The 13,697-nt window shown below is 40.7% G+C and overlaps 1 protein-coding gene across 10 annotated transcripts in view; it reads right to left on the bottom strand.

Moving 5' to 3' along the window:
* cux2b (cut-like homeobox 2b) overlaps window positions 1-13,697 on the bottom strand; it is an 84,774-nt gene that overhangs the window by 20,922 nt on the left and 50,155 nt on the right. For 8 of the 10 annotated variants that reach the window (XM_067522100.1, XM_067522101.1, XM_067522105.1 and 5 more), the window contains one exon: window positions 7,045-7,123. The exons of 1 other annotated variant lie outside the window; for it this stretch is intronic. In XM_067522100.1, the coding sequence (XP_067378201.1) occupies window positions 7,045-7,123 (79 nt within the window). Of the gene's footprint in view, window positions 1-6,584; window positions 6,947-7,044; window positions 7,124-13,697 lie in introns of those variants that run through there. One more of the 10 variants, XM_067522110.1, reaches the window with a different exon arrangement.

The raw sequence follows: 13,697 nt of genomic DNA, 5'->3' as shown, positions 1-13,697 counted from the left end.
TTTGCAGCATTTTACATTTAGCATTACCCCTTGAAAATATATCTACATAGAATGTAGTAAAATGTGGTTAAAAAGTCCTAATATTATAATAATAAAGGGATGCCAGCTAAACAAGTGAGGCAAAAATACACTTAATTGATACATTCATTCATTGTGGAAAAGAATTCAGTCATAAATATTTGTCTGTGGTAAAATGTTGTGCTTTCAGTAACTGGTGTGGCGTCTTTCTGCAGCAATCATTTAATTTACTTTTGGTCAATTCCTCCATACAGATCTTAGTGATGTTGGTTGGCCTCCTTGCATAAACTGCCTGCTTCAGATTCTTCCACAGCATTTCTATAGGATTAAGCTTTACTCAGCCATTTATTTTCAGCTTTAATCATTCTTTGGTAGAACAAGTTGTGTGTAGGGTCTTGCCACGTTCTATTGAACTTCATTTCACTGATAGATATCAAATGTTTTCCTGTAAAATTTGTTTGCACAACTGAGAATTCATAACTCCTTTCAGACTGGCTGTCCAGGTTAGAGACAACAAAAAAGGTCAGATCATAATGCTCCACCACCAGGTTTACAGAGTTTGGTCGTCACCAAACAACACACTTCTTATTTAAGACAAAAAGTTCTACTTTGTTCAGTCTGCAGAACATTTTTTCAACAGCCTTCTTGCATATCGGCATGGCACTGAGCAAACTGTAGACAGCAGCATAGACATATTTATTAGTAGTGGTATTCCCCTTACTGACATTTACACCATTGTTGTTTAGTGTTCCTCTGATGGTGGACTCATAAACAATAGTATTAGCCCCTGCTAATCCTTTCCAGCCTGGTGAGTATCATAAATTCCCTTTATTCAAGCCATGACACATTTCTACACATGTGTTGTTGGGATCAGACTTTTCTCTTCTTTGAATAATAGACAGGCTCCAAGACTTACAGTTGATTGTCACCCTATTTGACTGACATACCTGACTTCAATTTCCCCTTCTAATAAACTGATAACCCTACAACTTTACATAATATAGCTACACACAAAATATCTGGATCTCTTCTCAGAATAAATAAATTGATATAAAAACCTTTTGTGTCATTTGTTAAATTGGGTTCCTTATAACTAGTTTTAAGACTGGGGAAAATGTATTCATGATTTAGATTATATTTACACCGAAAGAGGACATTCTAAATGATTCATAAACTTCCGAGCACCACTCTACATGTGAAAAGATTGTGCGAATAAAGCATAATGTTGTAAAGGGCTTTTTATTTTTATTCCTAACCTGTGTGCACCTGGCTGTGTGTGTGTTCAGTGTTATTAATAGCATGACATTAAAGGTACAAACCAAGTTGTTCTACAGTAAACCGTAACCTTGCTGAAAACCAACTGCGTTAGCATGATCTAACTGTTTTGCACAATCTCAGCTGCATTGATATTGAGTTTCATCACTTTGGCTGTGTGATAATGAGGCTGCCACCCTGTAGCTACTTCCTTTGGTCAATGCATTGCTGTTTCTGTGATATTACACATCTAGAAAGCGAGAGGTAGTTGCTGTATCTGGGTGGATCTTCAGTCCAGTGTGCACAAAAGCTAAAGCCTGTCAAAAGCCGGATGGTTCGGCAGAGTGCAGCGTGGGGAAGGACAGCGTACAGGTTCAGGATGTGTGTGAAGGTAGGTGGGGGTGGACTAGGGTGGTGTGCGCCAAGACAAGCAGGTGTGTCGGGGCGGTCCGTCTTGGCTCTGTCAGCGATACACCATCATTAGGCGGTGTGGGCGCAGCAGGGTGCACCATTATGTCTCCCTGGGCCCTGTGTAATTACGCTCTGACATAATTAACCCAGCAAGCCCATTAGCCAAGCATTGGCTGGCTGAAGAGAGAAAAAAATGCTATAATTATTTGTTGTGTGCATGTTAATGAGGCCAGCTGTGTTCCCATCATACAACACGAACAAATTAATTTACAAGGCTGTGCTCCAAGGTTTTTTCTTTTCATTCAAAACAGTCTTGTTTTTTTTCCTCTGAGTGGACTTCAAGGTCCATAAACATGCTCTGCTGCTGCTGCAACAAACAGTAACACTGCTGTAATATTGTTGTCAAGGACCAAAACTAGGTTGACACAAGTCTTTACTTTCACCTCTACAGACAATCTAAATTGATATAGTGTATGTAGGTTAAATTGTTGCCTCTTTTCTTCTGCCTGTCAAGGATTAGTTCCAATTGGAAATAAAATGCTTGCAACAAATTCATAAACATGACTTTTCTGTTTGTGGTGCATCTTAAACCAACGAGCATTTGATATTCAGATAGCAAACTGAAGTCTCACTTTACCTTGAAGTGGTAGAAGAAGTGAGAAAACTAAAATAAAAAAATAGGTGGAATGAAAAAAAAAAAAGATTGTGGGAAGCGGCAGCTTTTGTGTGTGAACAAAACAAAACTCAAAAGAAACTTCTTAACTGCTTCTTTTTTATGGCTGTTCCATGTCTTTGTTTGACAGACTGAAGGACGTAGATGGAATGACATCAGTACCTAGACATTTTAAAGCTAAGAACAAAGAGTGAAGCCAGACCTAGCTATCATTTCAAATTAACATGAGATCCTGCAGTGAAAAATACAAGTGCCGACAACGTTTAAACCGAACTTGCCAAAATAAAAATCCCTACCCCGTATTCTTATCTGTGAAACATGTAAGATAAACCACAATTAATTAACATCATCATATATACTAATATATAGTTTCTGAGTTTTTTAGATCCCATGTTTCCATCATATCTTCTCTCAGGTGTATACACACATTCCTGCACACACACACACAAACACACACAAACACACAAAGCTACTGTCTTTTAACAGCACACACTCTTCTGGTCCCTCTGGGGTCTCCTTCTCCACAGGGATCAGTTGGAGAGGCCCAGCTCTTTTATGAACATAATGCATTATTAAGCACCTCAAACATCTCCTGGGCCTTTGTTTATTACTGCTCTTATTAATCACTTGTGCATAATCTCATCCTGCCCAGAGAGCTTTCATTTTCCATCAGCTTTTATACGCCCTTATTTTCCGACAGACTGCCACAAACACACATGGCACTCCTCCTACATTCGCATCCTGGCTGCAGGTACTTAGCTGCACAGAGACAATAAAGCGGCCTCACTGTGCCTTGCAGGCCTCTCTTGCTGGTGCTTTTTTATGCATATGGAGAGTTGAAGAAGGACAACTATTCTTTATGCATGTGAATTACTCTGAATTACTAAGGTCAGTGCATTCTGTTCGGATAATCTCATAGCCGAGGGAAACTTGTGATGTGAATATGTGAGGCACTTATAACCAGCTCATAACACAAGATGACATGCTATTTTATGTGACAAAAAGCTACTTGTATTTGCACTCTGCTCTGCAATACCGGTATTCACCACTAGCAAGCACTGTTGCCATAACATTTCCACTGTTGCACACATACACAGACCTCAGACATGCCCTAGGCCTGACGCAAGCACCCACATGCACACATGCACACACACACACACACACACACACACACACACACACACACACACAAACACACACACACACACACACACACACACTTATTCAGATCAGAATCTTCACAAACTCTTAGTGAGCTCCCTGCTCAGATAAAAGAAGCTGTGTTCTAAAGGAGAGAGGGAGCGGGGTGGATCCTGAGGGATGAGTGTGTGTACTGAGTGGAGGCGAGAAAGAGCAAACACCTGGAGCGTCAGTCTCAGGGCTACGCCCCTGGCGACAGGGCCTCACTTCTCTCACAGAGGTGGCAACAAACGCAGACGTTCAAACACCTCTCACGCGCACAGACACACATAAACTCCAGAAAAGAGCAGAGGGAGATGGTGTAAAGGAGAGGAAGAAAAAGACACAGGAAGTTAGATGCATCTTTGGGAAACCAATGAATTCGGGCAGAAACTGCCACTGTTTTTCACATTCAGTGATCAGGATGTGTTTATCTGCACTGATCAAAACTATGCGGAGGTGATATAAACATTGTTAGGGAAACACTGTTAACAGGCCTCTTTCAAGCCCCAGACTGGGTAGGAGTTGCAGTGCACAGCATGGGGAGATGTCACAGGCAAATCAAAACATTGAACGCTAATGAAACACTCCAGTGGATTGACATCTCGGCTTAGGGGCCTCATAAAAGGCAAGAGGAGAGAGTGGGGAAAAAAACTTCAATCACATGCATCAAGAAGTTATTTCTGTTCTGAGTTGACTGTTGCATTCTAGCTGCCATTGAACAGGAGCATTATCTTGCATTAAAAAAGCGTAACATTATCATGCTGGAATCTCACAAAGGTAATTGATAGGGTATTTGTATTCAATAGTCGGCATGGCAAAGTGGATAACTGATATGTGACCAGATGTTAATGATAGCTAAATACAACAGGTCACATATTGAGCTGCTGCCATGTAATCCCCCTCCCCCATTTCCTTCCTTACTTCTAGCATTCATTACCTTTTTCATTGGCCTGCTCTGATTGGACCGATGGCCCTACTGAGAGCATGTGCATGCACATGCGTACGCACACACGCACGCACGCACGCACGCACGCACGCACACACACTCAAAAACACACACACACACACACACACACACACAGAGGCACTATCAAATAAAATAATAGGACGGAAAAATGTCCTGCAATGAATAGTAATAACTGCATTAAGATTAATGAGCACAGCATGTAAAGAATAATTGCATCTGTCAAAAGATTAAAAATACATGAGCTGTAGCGTTTGTTGGGGGAATGGTAAGAAAAGCTCACTGTTGTGTTTGAGGGGCAGAGAGAAATGAAGTGGGGCCACAGCCAAATGACTGTCCTCCGCTGTACCTGGAGTCATCCATTCTATCAAGGGGTGGGCAGGGGAGGGGGGGAGCTGTGACCTTGGACACCAGCAGCAAGATGTACAGTGACAAACAGGCACAGGATACTGTAGGCTCTCCTCACAGTTGGCAGATACTGCTAAGGGCCTGACAAACAAATACTCTCAATGCTCTGATCTCTGGTTGGCTGCAGCCTTATAAGTAAAGAGATAATTGACAAGGAAGGCAGGTAATGTCAGGAGTAATCTAAAGTATATTTTTGCCTTTCAAGATCAGGTAATGGAAGAGTTGTTCTGGAAACCTGACTTAAACTTGACTAGTTAGTAAGCAATGACAGTATGTATGATATGTAATGATGAACCTAAACCAGAGATAACACTAAGTTTTTAATGTGTCAGTTACATTGTTTTTGTATTGAATTAAATTTAAAAAGCCCACCTAGAAATACGTACCACCATTTAACCCTAAAACAAAATGTCAACACAGCCTTTTTTGATATTGTACTTAAAAGGGGGACTTCCCAGGTTTTCAACTTGCTGCTTCAGGGAGTATATGAGGGATAGTAGAACTTCCTTTTGCTTTCCATATATTCAAATATCTCTACTTCTAGGCAAAAGACTCATGACATCATAAGAGCTGTTCTGAAGATGTCATCTACAGTGTTTCCACCAGTTGGTTGACCTACCTCTGTGGTATGAGCAGCAGAATCATAGGACTCACTCAGATAATGTCATACAGAGGTGTTTTACAGAAAGAAGCAAAGAGATATTGTAATCTATGGAAAGCAGATGGAAGTTTAATACTATTTACTCTATATACCTGTGCTCCACAGACTACAACCATAGAAGACTCACTTTAGGTGGAGCAAATCTAAACGTAATGGCATCACCAAACTATCATTTTAAAAAGTAAACCAGAGACATTTAAGCACTGGAGGAACCTTAAGAGTGGTTTTCCACTTTGCTTGACAATGTGGGGTGAGTTAACTTGGCACAGTAGCTAGAAATGTAAGGGGGAAGCTGTAACAATTAAACAAATATAATTTTGTATGACTAGTGTTACAATCAAAGTAAGGTCAAGTGGAGAAAGGAAACTGGCCTTGCTACATCACTTGATGGTAGCGAAGATGGTAGGCATCTTGAAAACAAAAACTACTGCAGATTTTTTCTCACATAAGACGGTTGATGTTAGGTGACAGTGGCTTTTTTTAAAAGCTTTGTTTTTTAACATATCGACTCCTAGTTGACTGTATTCTATACTTTAGAAGGGTTTGTGACAAAATATATCCCACAAAACACTCCTGAGCTTGAATTAAGGCCTTGATATAAAAACTATAGGTCAGAATATCAAACTGAATACATCTTCAAAGACCGGTATTTCTTATCAAGGAAATAACGCCATTCAAAGTGTGTGTGTGTGTGTGTGTGTGTGTGTGTGTGTGTGTTTGTGTGTGTGTGTGGTGGCGCAATATCAAGCAGGGGGACTTCAAGGAAAAATGGAGACCTTTAAAAGTCAGTTGCTGCTGTCGCTTTTTCTCTGACGCAGACTTTTATCTTGTATTCATTGAATCTGTAAACAGCATTCTCTACTTCTGCCACAAGTGTTTCTCTGATCTAGACGGAGATTGGGCTGCGTTTTGCTGCCGTCTCCTGCAACAAAAAGCAACACAGCCCATGTGCCCTGGCACTGAAATAACAACTGAATAAACACACAATAATTTTTTTCTCAGTTCTTACTTACTGTCTTTGCTTCTCTCTCCCTTTTTCCCCCTGTTGGCCTCATCAGGCCTGCGTTCCACACGAAACCAAACTTCAGTTGGGATTTTAATTGGCCCTTCACAATCAACAGCAGAGCTCCTCAAGGATGTGTTCACTCCTTAGCCAGGCTACACTCAAGGACCAGTGCTGGGTTTTGAAGTGGCCTCACGCTGAGTTTTTGGAAACCACTCTGACAGCACTGACTTTGAAAAATGAATAAGAGCTACAGGGTATAGGGTTTTATGCATCTTATGTCCATGTACATTTGCACCATATTCATATATGGCAACAACATTACTTATTGGGTTGTCCATGTTGCCACATTTACCTCCAGGGAGTGATCTTTGAGAGGACAAAGACATTTCTACAAGAAAGGTTGGTGAGTATGTTGTTTTGCTGCTGCTGTTGTTTGTGGACATCTATGGTCTATGGAGTAAACTCACCTGGGGCCTCAATAAGCTGTTTGTAGATTCCCAGGAATGCAGACTCTGCCTCCTTACTGCGCTTGTTCAGAGCAACCACCTGCAGGGGAAAAGATGCCATTAAGGTAAACATGGACTTATCATCATGGCATACGTCTAACTTACAATCCACAGGATAGTTTTTTCATTTCTGGTATTAAACCAATGCTTTCACACTGAGCAGAACACTTAAAATCTTAAAGAGCTAACACTTAATCAATAGTAACAAGAGCAAAGGTCAACTTCACAGCGTCCTGCCAATAAATGAAACAAACACTCCTGTATACTTGCATACAGTATATACTGTATGTTCAATATGTATATCAGAGAGTTCCAGTGCAATACATAGCTTGCACACAGATTAACAAATTCAAAAAACAAAGAAACAACCCATAAACTGTGACACCATTTTCCCTGTTTTGCTGCCAAGCTGCTGAATGTTGCGAAGTGACATTTGGCCTGTTAAATGTAGGTGCCAGAGTGCACGAGGAACCTCGCCATTGACAGTGGCCTCCATCACCAGCAGCACTTGGCACCTGCTATCCTCATCTCAGCAGGCGACGCAAACCAATTAACGATTCATTAGGAGGGACAAAGAAAGCGAATTAGCCACCACCTGGCCCCATGGAGCGGGCACCTGCACTAGTGGGTATGTGGGTTACCCAGCTCCCAGCTCCTGATAAGACCTCAGGCTTGTTTGTAAGTCAGAGGACAGGCTTTGGCAGCCTCTCGACATCCTCTGCTCTGCAACAGTAAATCAGATCAGGCTTGTCAAAATGACCCCCCACTCCACTAGCAGACGGAATTCAAATTATTGTCATCTATTGTCTATGTCATTTCTGTCACTGTTGATTACAGCCTCTGTCATATGAGCTCAATGGACTCCACAACGAAGGGTCAAGTGTGCGGTATGGCTAAGCCGAGCTGCTCCTCATCATTATGACTGCACTTGAAAACATTCATTTTGCAAAGGCTGAAAACACTTATGAGAATGGCAGTGGAGGTTGTGGTGTATTTGGGTTGTTTAGTCGGGTTATAAATAAGGTGTGTAGAAAACAGTGAGGTGCAGAGAGCCTTTGATTTACTGGAAATGGCTGGCATCTTCCCCAGGGAGGCATAACGACAGCATCATGTTTAAAGAAATATCATAAGGATCAAGCAAATCCCCCCCCCCATCACTCCCACTTGGAGCAGCTCAGAGGAGTTCATGGAAAATGGAAAAGGCAGGAGCCCAATCAATACAGATGCAATAGTCTGCAGCTCTCAGCCAGCTCCCTGAATCACTATGCTGTTGTTGCACTCCACTATACCCCCCAATTTAAACCTCCTCCCACCCACCTCCCTTCTCCTTCTAAGACATGTTGTTAATGTTGGCATGGTTCATAGTGAAAATGTTTGATGCATGCAGGCCACCTAAACAGTGTTCCCTGCTTTACGTGTGGTGTTATGAGTGCATTAAAAACTAGTGTTGGTTCGGCTAAGATTTGCTTTAACTCTGTGTAAGAGAAACCGTTTTTTATGTTTGCCTTCTTTTCACTGTTAAGAGGAGCAATTTGGTGACCCAGAGCTCATTTTCAGCCAATAACAAAATTCAAAACCTCTAGCACCACTCTGTGACACCAAAACAATCTACTACCAACCTGAGTTTACACCTGAACTACATGGCCACTACAGCAGGGCGGCTGAACCTGCTGCTAGTCATCAACTTTTCACTGACAGTCTGCTGGCTGGCCCTGCTTCCACTGAAGCATATACATCAAATGAGGTGGCCAATTGCATATGCAAAAAGGCTGAGATCCTTTGAAGGCTACAGCTATGGCTCCATCTTCCAGGGACATGTGAGGTCTCCTGGCCCTCCATCATCCTTTAACGAGAGAACACGGAGATTACCTCCACAATCACACCATTAACCTGCCTACAGACGCCAGCAGAGACATCAATCACACCCCTGCCTGATGCCTTCTCACGTTAGTACACGCTATGTATATAGATCTCCCCCCCCCCCTTCCTCCATCAATGCTTTCATGAGAGCACTCTGTGGTGTTGTGCATGTTATGGGCAGATGAGGGAGTCATCTTCATCTTCATGCGAATCCACCTCCAGCAAAGCACATCGGGACTTGAGAGCCAGACATCTCAAGCTAACAGACATGTCTAACAGACCAGGCTTTTGTACAATAAGGTACACCTTTAGTAAGGGCTACAACTAGCAAATCTCTTCTCCTTTGGCTGTAAGATACAGCATGGCTATCGCCTTGGCTCACAGCGCATTCTTTGTTTTCACCCATTTTTTGATAAAGGATATGGCTACCGAGGGAACGGGCTTGGCTGCAGGTTGGTTTTACAAGCAGGAATAAAGCCTGGGGCAGAGAAGCAAGCGAGAGACAAAGGAAACCTGCAAGCACCTCTCCATAACTCTTCATGCAGCCTCTGGGACAAGGCTGCTGGGAAATACTTACTGATAAGCCTTTGAGAATACTTACAGTACTCACTAGTGGGTTTCTGTGTGTGTGTGTGTGTGTGTCTGAGTGTGTGTGAGTACAAGGAGGAGAGAGAAATAAATGAAGGAGGTGAGAACCAATCTAGAATGAAGTAGAGGAAGAAGACTGAAGGGCTACTGAGTGACATACAGAGAGAGACAGAGAGACAACAGAAAAGAGAGGTTCCCATAAAGAGTGCAATTAGCAATTATGCAGTCATCAATTACAATTATCACAACTGGTGATTATGCAATTATCACTCTAAATCATCGTTTTCCCGCTTAGTCTTACCAGTTTGCCACCCCCTGTGATTTGGTTGTTTGAGGATGGGTTGTGATGATGCAGGTGATTAGAGTGTGTGACGATGATAGGGGTGTTGGGTGGGTGTCAAGGCAGATCCTTGCACTGTGTGTGCAAATAAGTGTGTGAATGCTTGAAGAATATGCATCTGTGCGTAGGTTTACACAGCATGTGATTTAATTCTGTTTTTTTCACGTGCACGCACAGTGTGCATGAATACACTGCTTCTCTCTCAAGGTGAATGTGGTTTGGTGCTGTGGGTGGTTTGGGGACAGCAAATGTATGGTTCCACAGTCCCTGAGGCCTCTAAATTACCTGTCATCTTCCCCATGATGCAAAGGTCAGTGCACAATCATAGGGAGTCCATCCTACTGTGCTGCTCACTGAGAGCCAGTCCAGCCCACAGGCTGACAGGATGTCACAACAACCCTGGTACCGCTCCATGCTTATTAGAACAAAACAGTGGGAAGTCCACTAGCAACGCAATACTGCTTGTCACAACACCTTCCAGAAGAATCCACTGGATCCTGACAAATGTTCCGTCCTAGGTGTTAAAATAGGTGTTGGGAAAATAAGGCAAAATGTTGTCAACACTCCACTTTTATGCTTGTTAAGATACACTAAAACATAAAGCTAGGCAGTGTTTCTTCATTTAAATTCTAATTAGTCAAACATTTTCAACAAATAATAATAACACCATCATTCATGCAGCCCTGTTGGTGATTTTAACTGTCTTTCCATTTTTAATGTTTTCATTACCTCTACCTTTGTTTCTAGCAGAAATGATCTTTATCCCTTTCTAGACAAATGTGCTTTGTAAATTCCTTTAAGGATAAAGTAACACACAAGCTCAAAGTGGACTCCTATCCCAGCATCTGTTTTTAAATCTTAAATATCAATTAAAATAATGGACATTCACAGCTAGGGCTTATTTTGATCATAGATTCTTCAGTGTAACGCTCAATGAGTGAAAGATATTTAATTACAGTACATTCAATTGCATAACTGGCTTTTACCTTCTACCTAATGAATTCTTCTTATTAGTAGTAGTAATTGTATTATCTACTATGAAGGCAGGAGCTTCACAGTAATGATATTCTAATTTTTATCTACTGTGAATGATATTCTAATCTTTATTATTATTATTATTTTCTGACTTCTATCTGTATATGGCTTTTTAATATATTTTATACTTAGAGATAGAGATATATATAGATATATATATAGAGAGATATTTTTATGCTTTTAGAGTTTTGAAAATCGATGACATCATCAGTGACATCACATAATTGCCTTGAAAGTTTCTGCCTAAGGCTAACTAAATAGCTTCAGCTATTTCATCTTTGCTTGGAAAATTTCAGCACCAAAGCATTCACAGTGCATTTACTGTTTGGAAATGTTTCTCAAGTTATTCATGATACGTCTTATAGTGTGACATAATTTACAAAAAGCTAAATCTTGCAGGTAAACATTTTTTTGGTTAATATTTAGAATATTAGTATTTGTATTTCATGTTGCTGCCTCACAGCTAGCAGGTTGTGGGTTCGCATCCCTGGTCGACACTGAACTTTCTGTGTGGATTTCGGATGCTCTCTCCATGCTTGCCTGTATGTAATGGATGAATGGGTATGTTCATAACCGGCTAACCATGTTTTCCGTTCTGAGCATAGTAAAAAATGTTCAAATTTAAAAAATGTTTTAGAACCTTAGAACTCTGAATGAAATGTGTTTATTATTGTATTATTTAACAGCATACCGAACAATCATAAGTGGTGACATGAAAATGGTAAAAATAAATTGCTTTGCCATTGCAATGTTACAAATATTATATTGACGTAGCATTGAAATTGACCAAGGCAATAGTCACCATCTTTTCCTGCTGCTTTCAAGAGTTAACTTAAAGAAAAGTTGTCTAATGGAGTCAATGTTTATATGCTAATATTACCATAATAATATTATTCTTTATGTAATATATTATATTTACTTCTACAAAAAAACATATAAATGTATTATGTTTTGGGAAAAACATGTGTTCAGTGTTTGTGGTTACTTGTAGAACTTTTAAACTATTTTTAAAAGAATTTCCCAAAACCCCACATCTTTAAAAGTCTTGTTTTGAGCCTTAAAGGTGAGATGTGTTAAAAGCTTAATGGAGAAAGATGTCAACACAGTGTAACCAAAACTGATTGGAAAACAAAATAAAAAAGCATACAACCCTACAGTTATGTGGTTGTTACCTTGACATGTGATCAGTATGTTCGAAAAAGCAAACCCAAAACCAAACTGTCCCTCCAGAAGTAGGATAAAGACAATATTTTAGACATGCCACCTAGTACTTGTGTAGCTGTCACTGCAGGCATTCGCTTTTGTGTTGAGTGCAGGTTCAGAGGAAGGGCGGGAGGATGGAGATGAGTTGGTGTGGAGTGACTTATGAGTAGGTGGAGGAGAGGGGCAGAGGTAAACACAAGTGCAATACAGTCTAGATGGTAAGAGAACCATATGTGCCCACACACGCACACCCACATACACACACTTAAAATGGGGAGCTGGCAAACACAAGTCAAACTGAACTCATGAAGACGCACACTACATATAGACAGTGTTTGAGGACGAATGTAATCATGATGACACCCATCTCAGAGCAGTGGTAGCAGCATGGCGGTGGCTGTGGCCATCTCTGGATGCCCAGCAAGATGAGCAGTCAAAGCATTGACACACATCTCGTCGCCACGTCAATTCCAATCAGCGGTGCCTGTCAATCAACATGCCACGCTCACAACAGACTGTATGCCACCTCCACTCTGCTGCTACAGAGCTGCTATCTCAGACAAAAACATTTCAAAGCTGACCACACCAATATTCCGCTGCACCACTTATCCATTCCTGATGTTTGGCAACGATGTAGTGGCAATATGAGAGCAAAAAGACATTTATAAAAATGTACATTTATAGAAGAGGCTCACCTGCATTGGAAAGTAGAATGTGGTGCAGTAGAACATACAGCAGAACATTTCCAAAAGGTTTCAATCCCCTAGTAATTAAGTTCATCTTTGTTTAATCAAATAATCTTATTGAGATCAAGTTTTTTTTGCAAGAAAGACTTTAGAACTTAAGAATCCAAAATACAATAGACTACATACTGCATATACAAAGTAGGAGCACAACAATACAATTCATTCAGTCAAAGAATTATCAAAAGATTCACGATTTTGCCTCAACGGGTTTTACAAACGTACTGTAAACATCTGTAAAACGTTATCCGCTCTCCTGAGCCGTTCAAATTCGATAAACAAAATTTCCAAACAATCCTTTAATGGGGGAAAATTTTGAAGAACACTCAGTAAGAGCAACAGAGGAGGGATCCCTCCTCCAGGCTGGACAGACAGAAAACAGATGTGTGTAAAGACCAGAGCAACTAAAAATATTATAGACAAAGAGATATATATCCAGAAGAGTTAGGAAAGGTTTTCATATTATGTTTTTACAGGCACTATTGCACTGCCAGTCCAAAAACAAAACAAATATTTTACAGCCTTACCAACTGCTTTGTAATGTTGCAATTTCTCTCAAACAAAGTGGCGTTTTGAAATAAATGCTAACTTCAAGATGAAGATTTGTTCATACTGACAGTGATAAAATGCTAATATTTATCCGGTATATAGTACAGTTGCCCACGTTCAAAATTTAGATTAGCATCTTTGCATTCAGTAATTACTACTAAACCTAGGTAAGAGGAGGCTCATGGGAATTACATTAGTTTTCTATCCAAAGTTTGGACAAATTTGTAATTTTGCTTTACTAATGTTGTCATGATTTATCCGGATGGGGACATTATTGAAACACAACAAATGCCAAC

The sequence above is a fragment of the Channa argus genome, chromosome 11 (assembly GCF_033026475.1).
Source record: "Channa argus isolate prfri chromosome 11, Channa argus male v1.0, whole genome shotgun sequence".
In the NCBI taxonomy this organism is placed as follows: Eukaryota; Metazoa; Chordata; class Actinopteri; order Anabantiformes; family Channidae; genus Channa; species Channa argus.
This window is presented reverse-complemented; position numbering and strand designations above follow the sequence as displayed.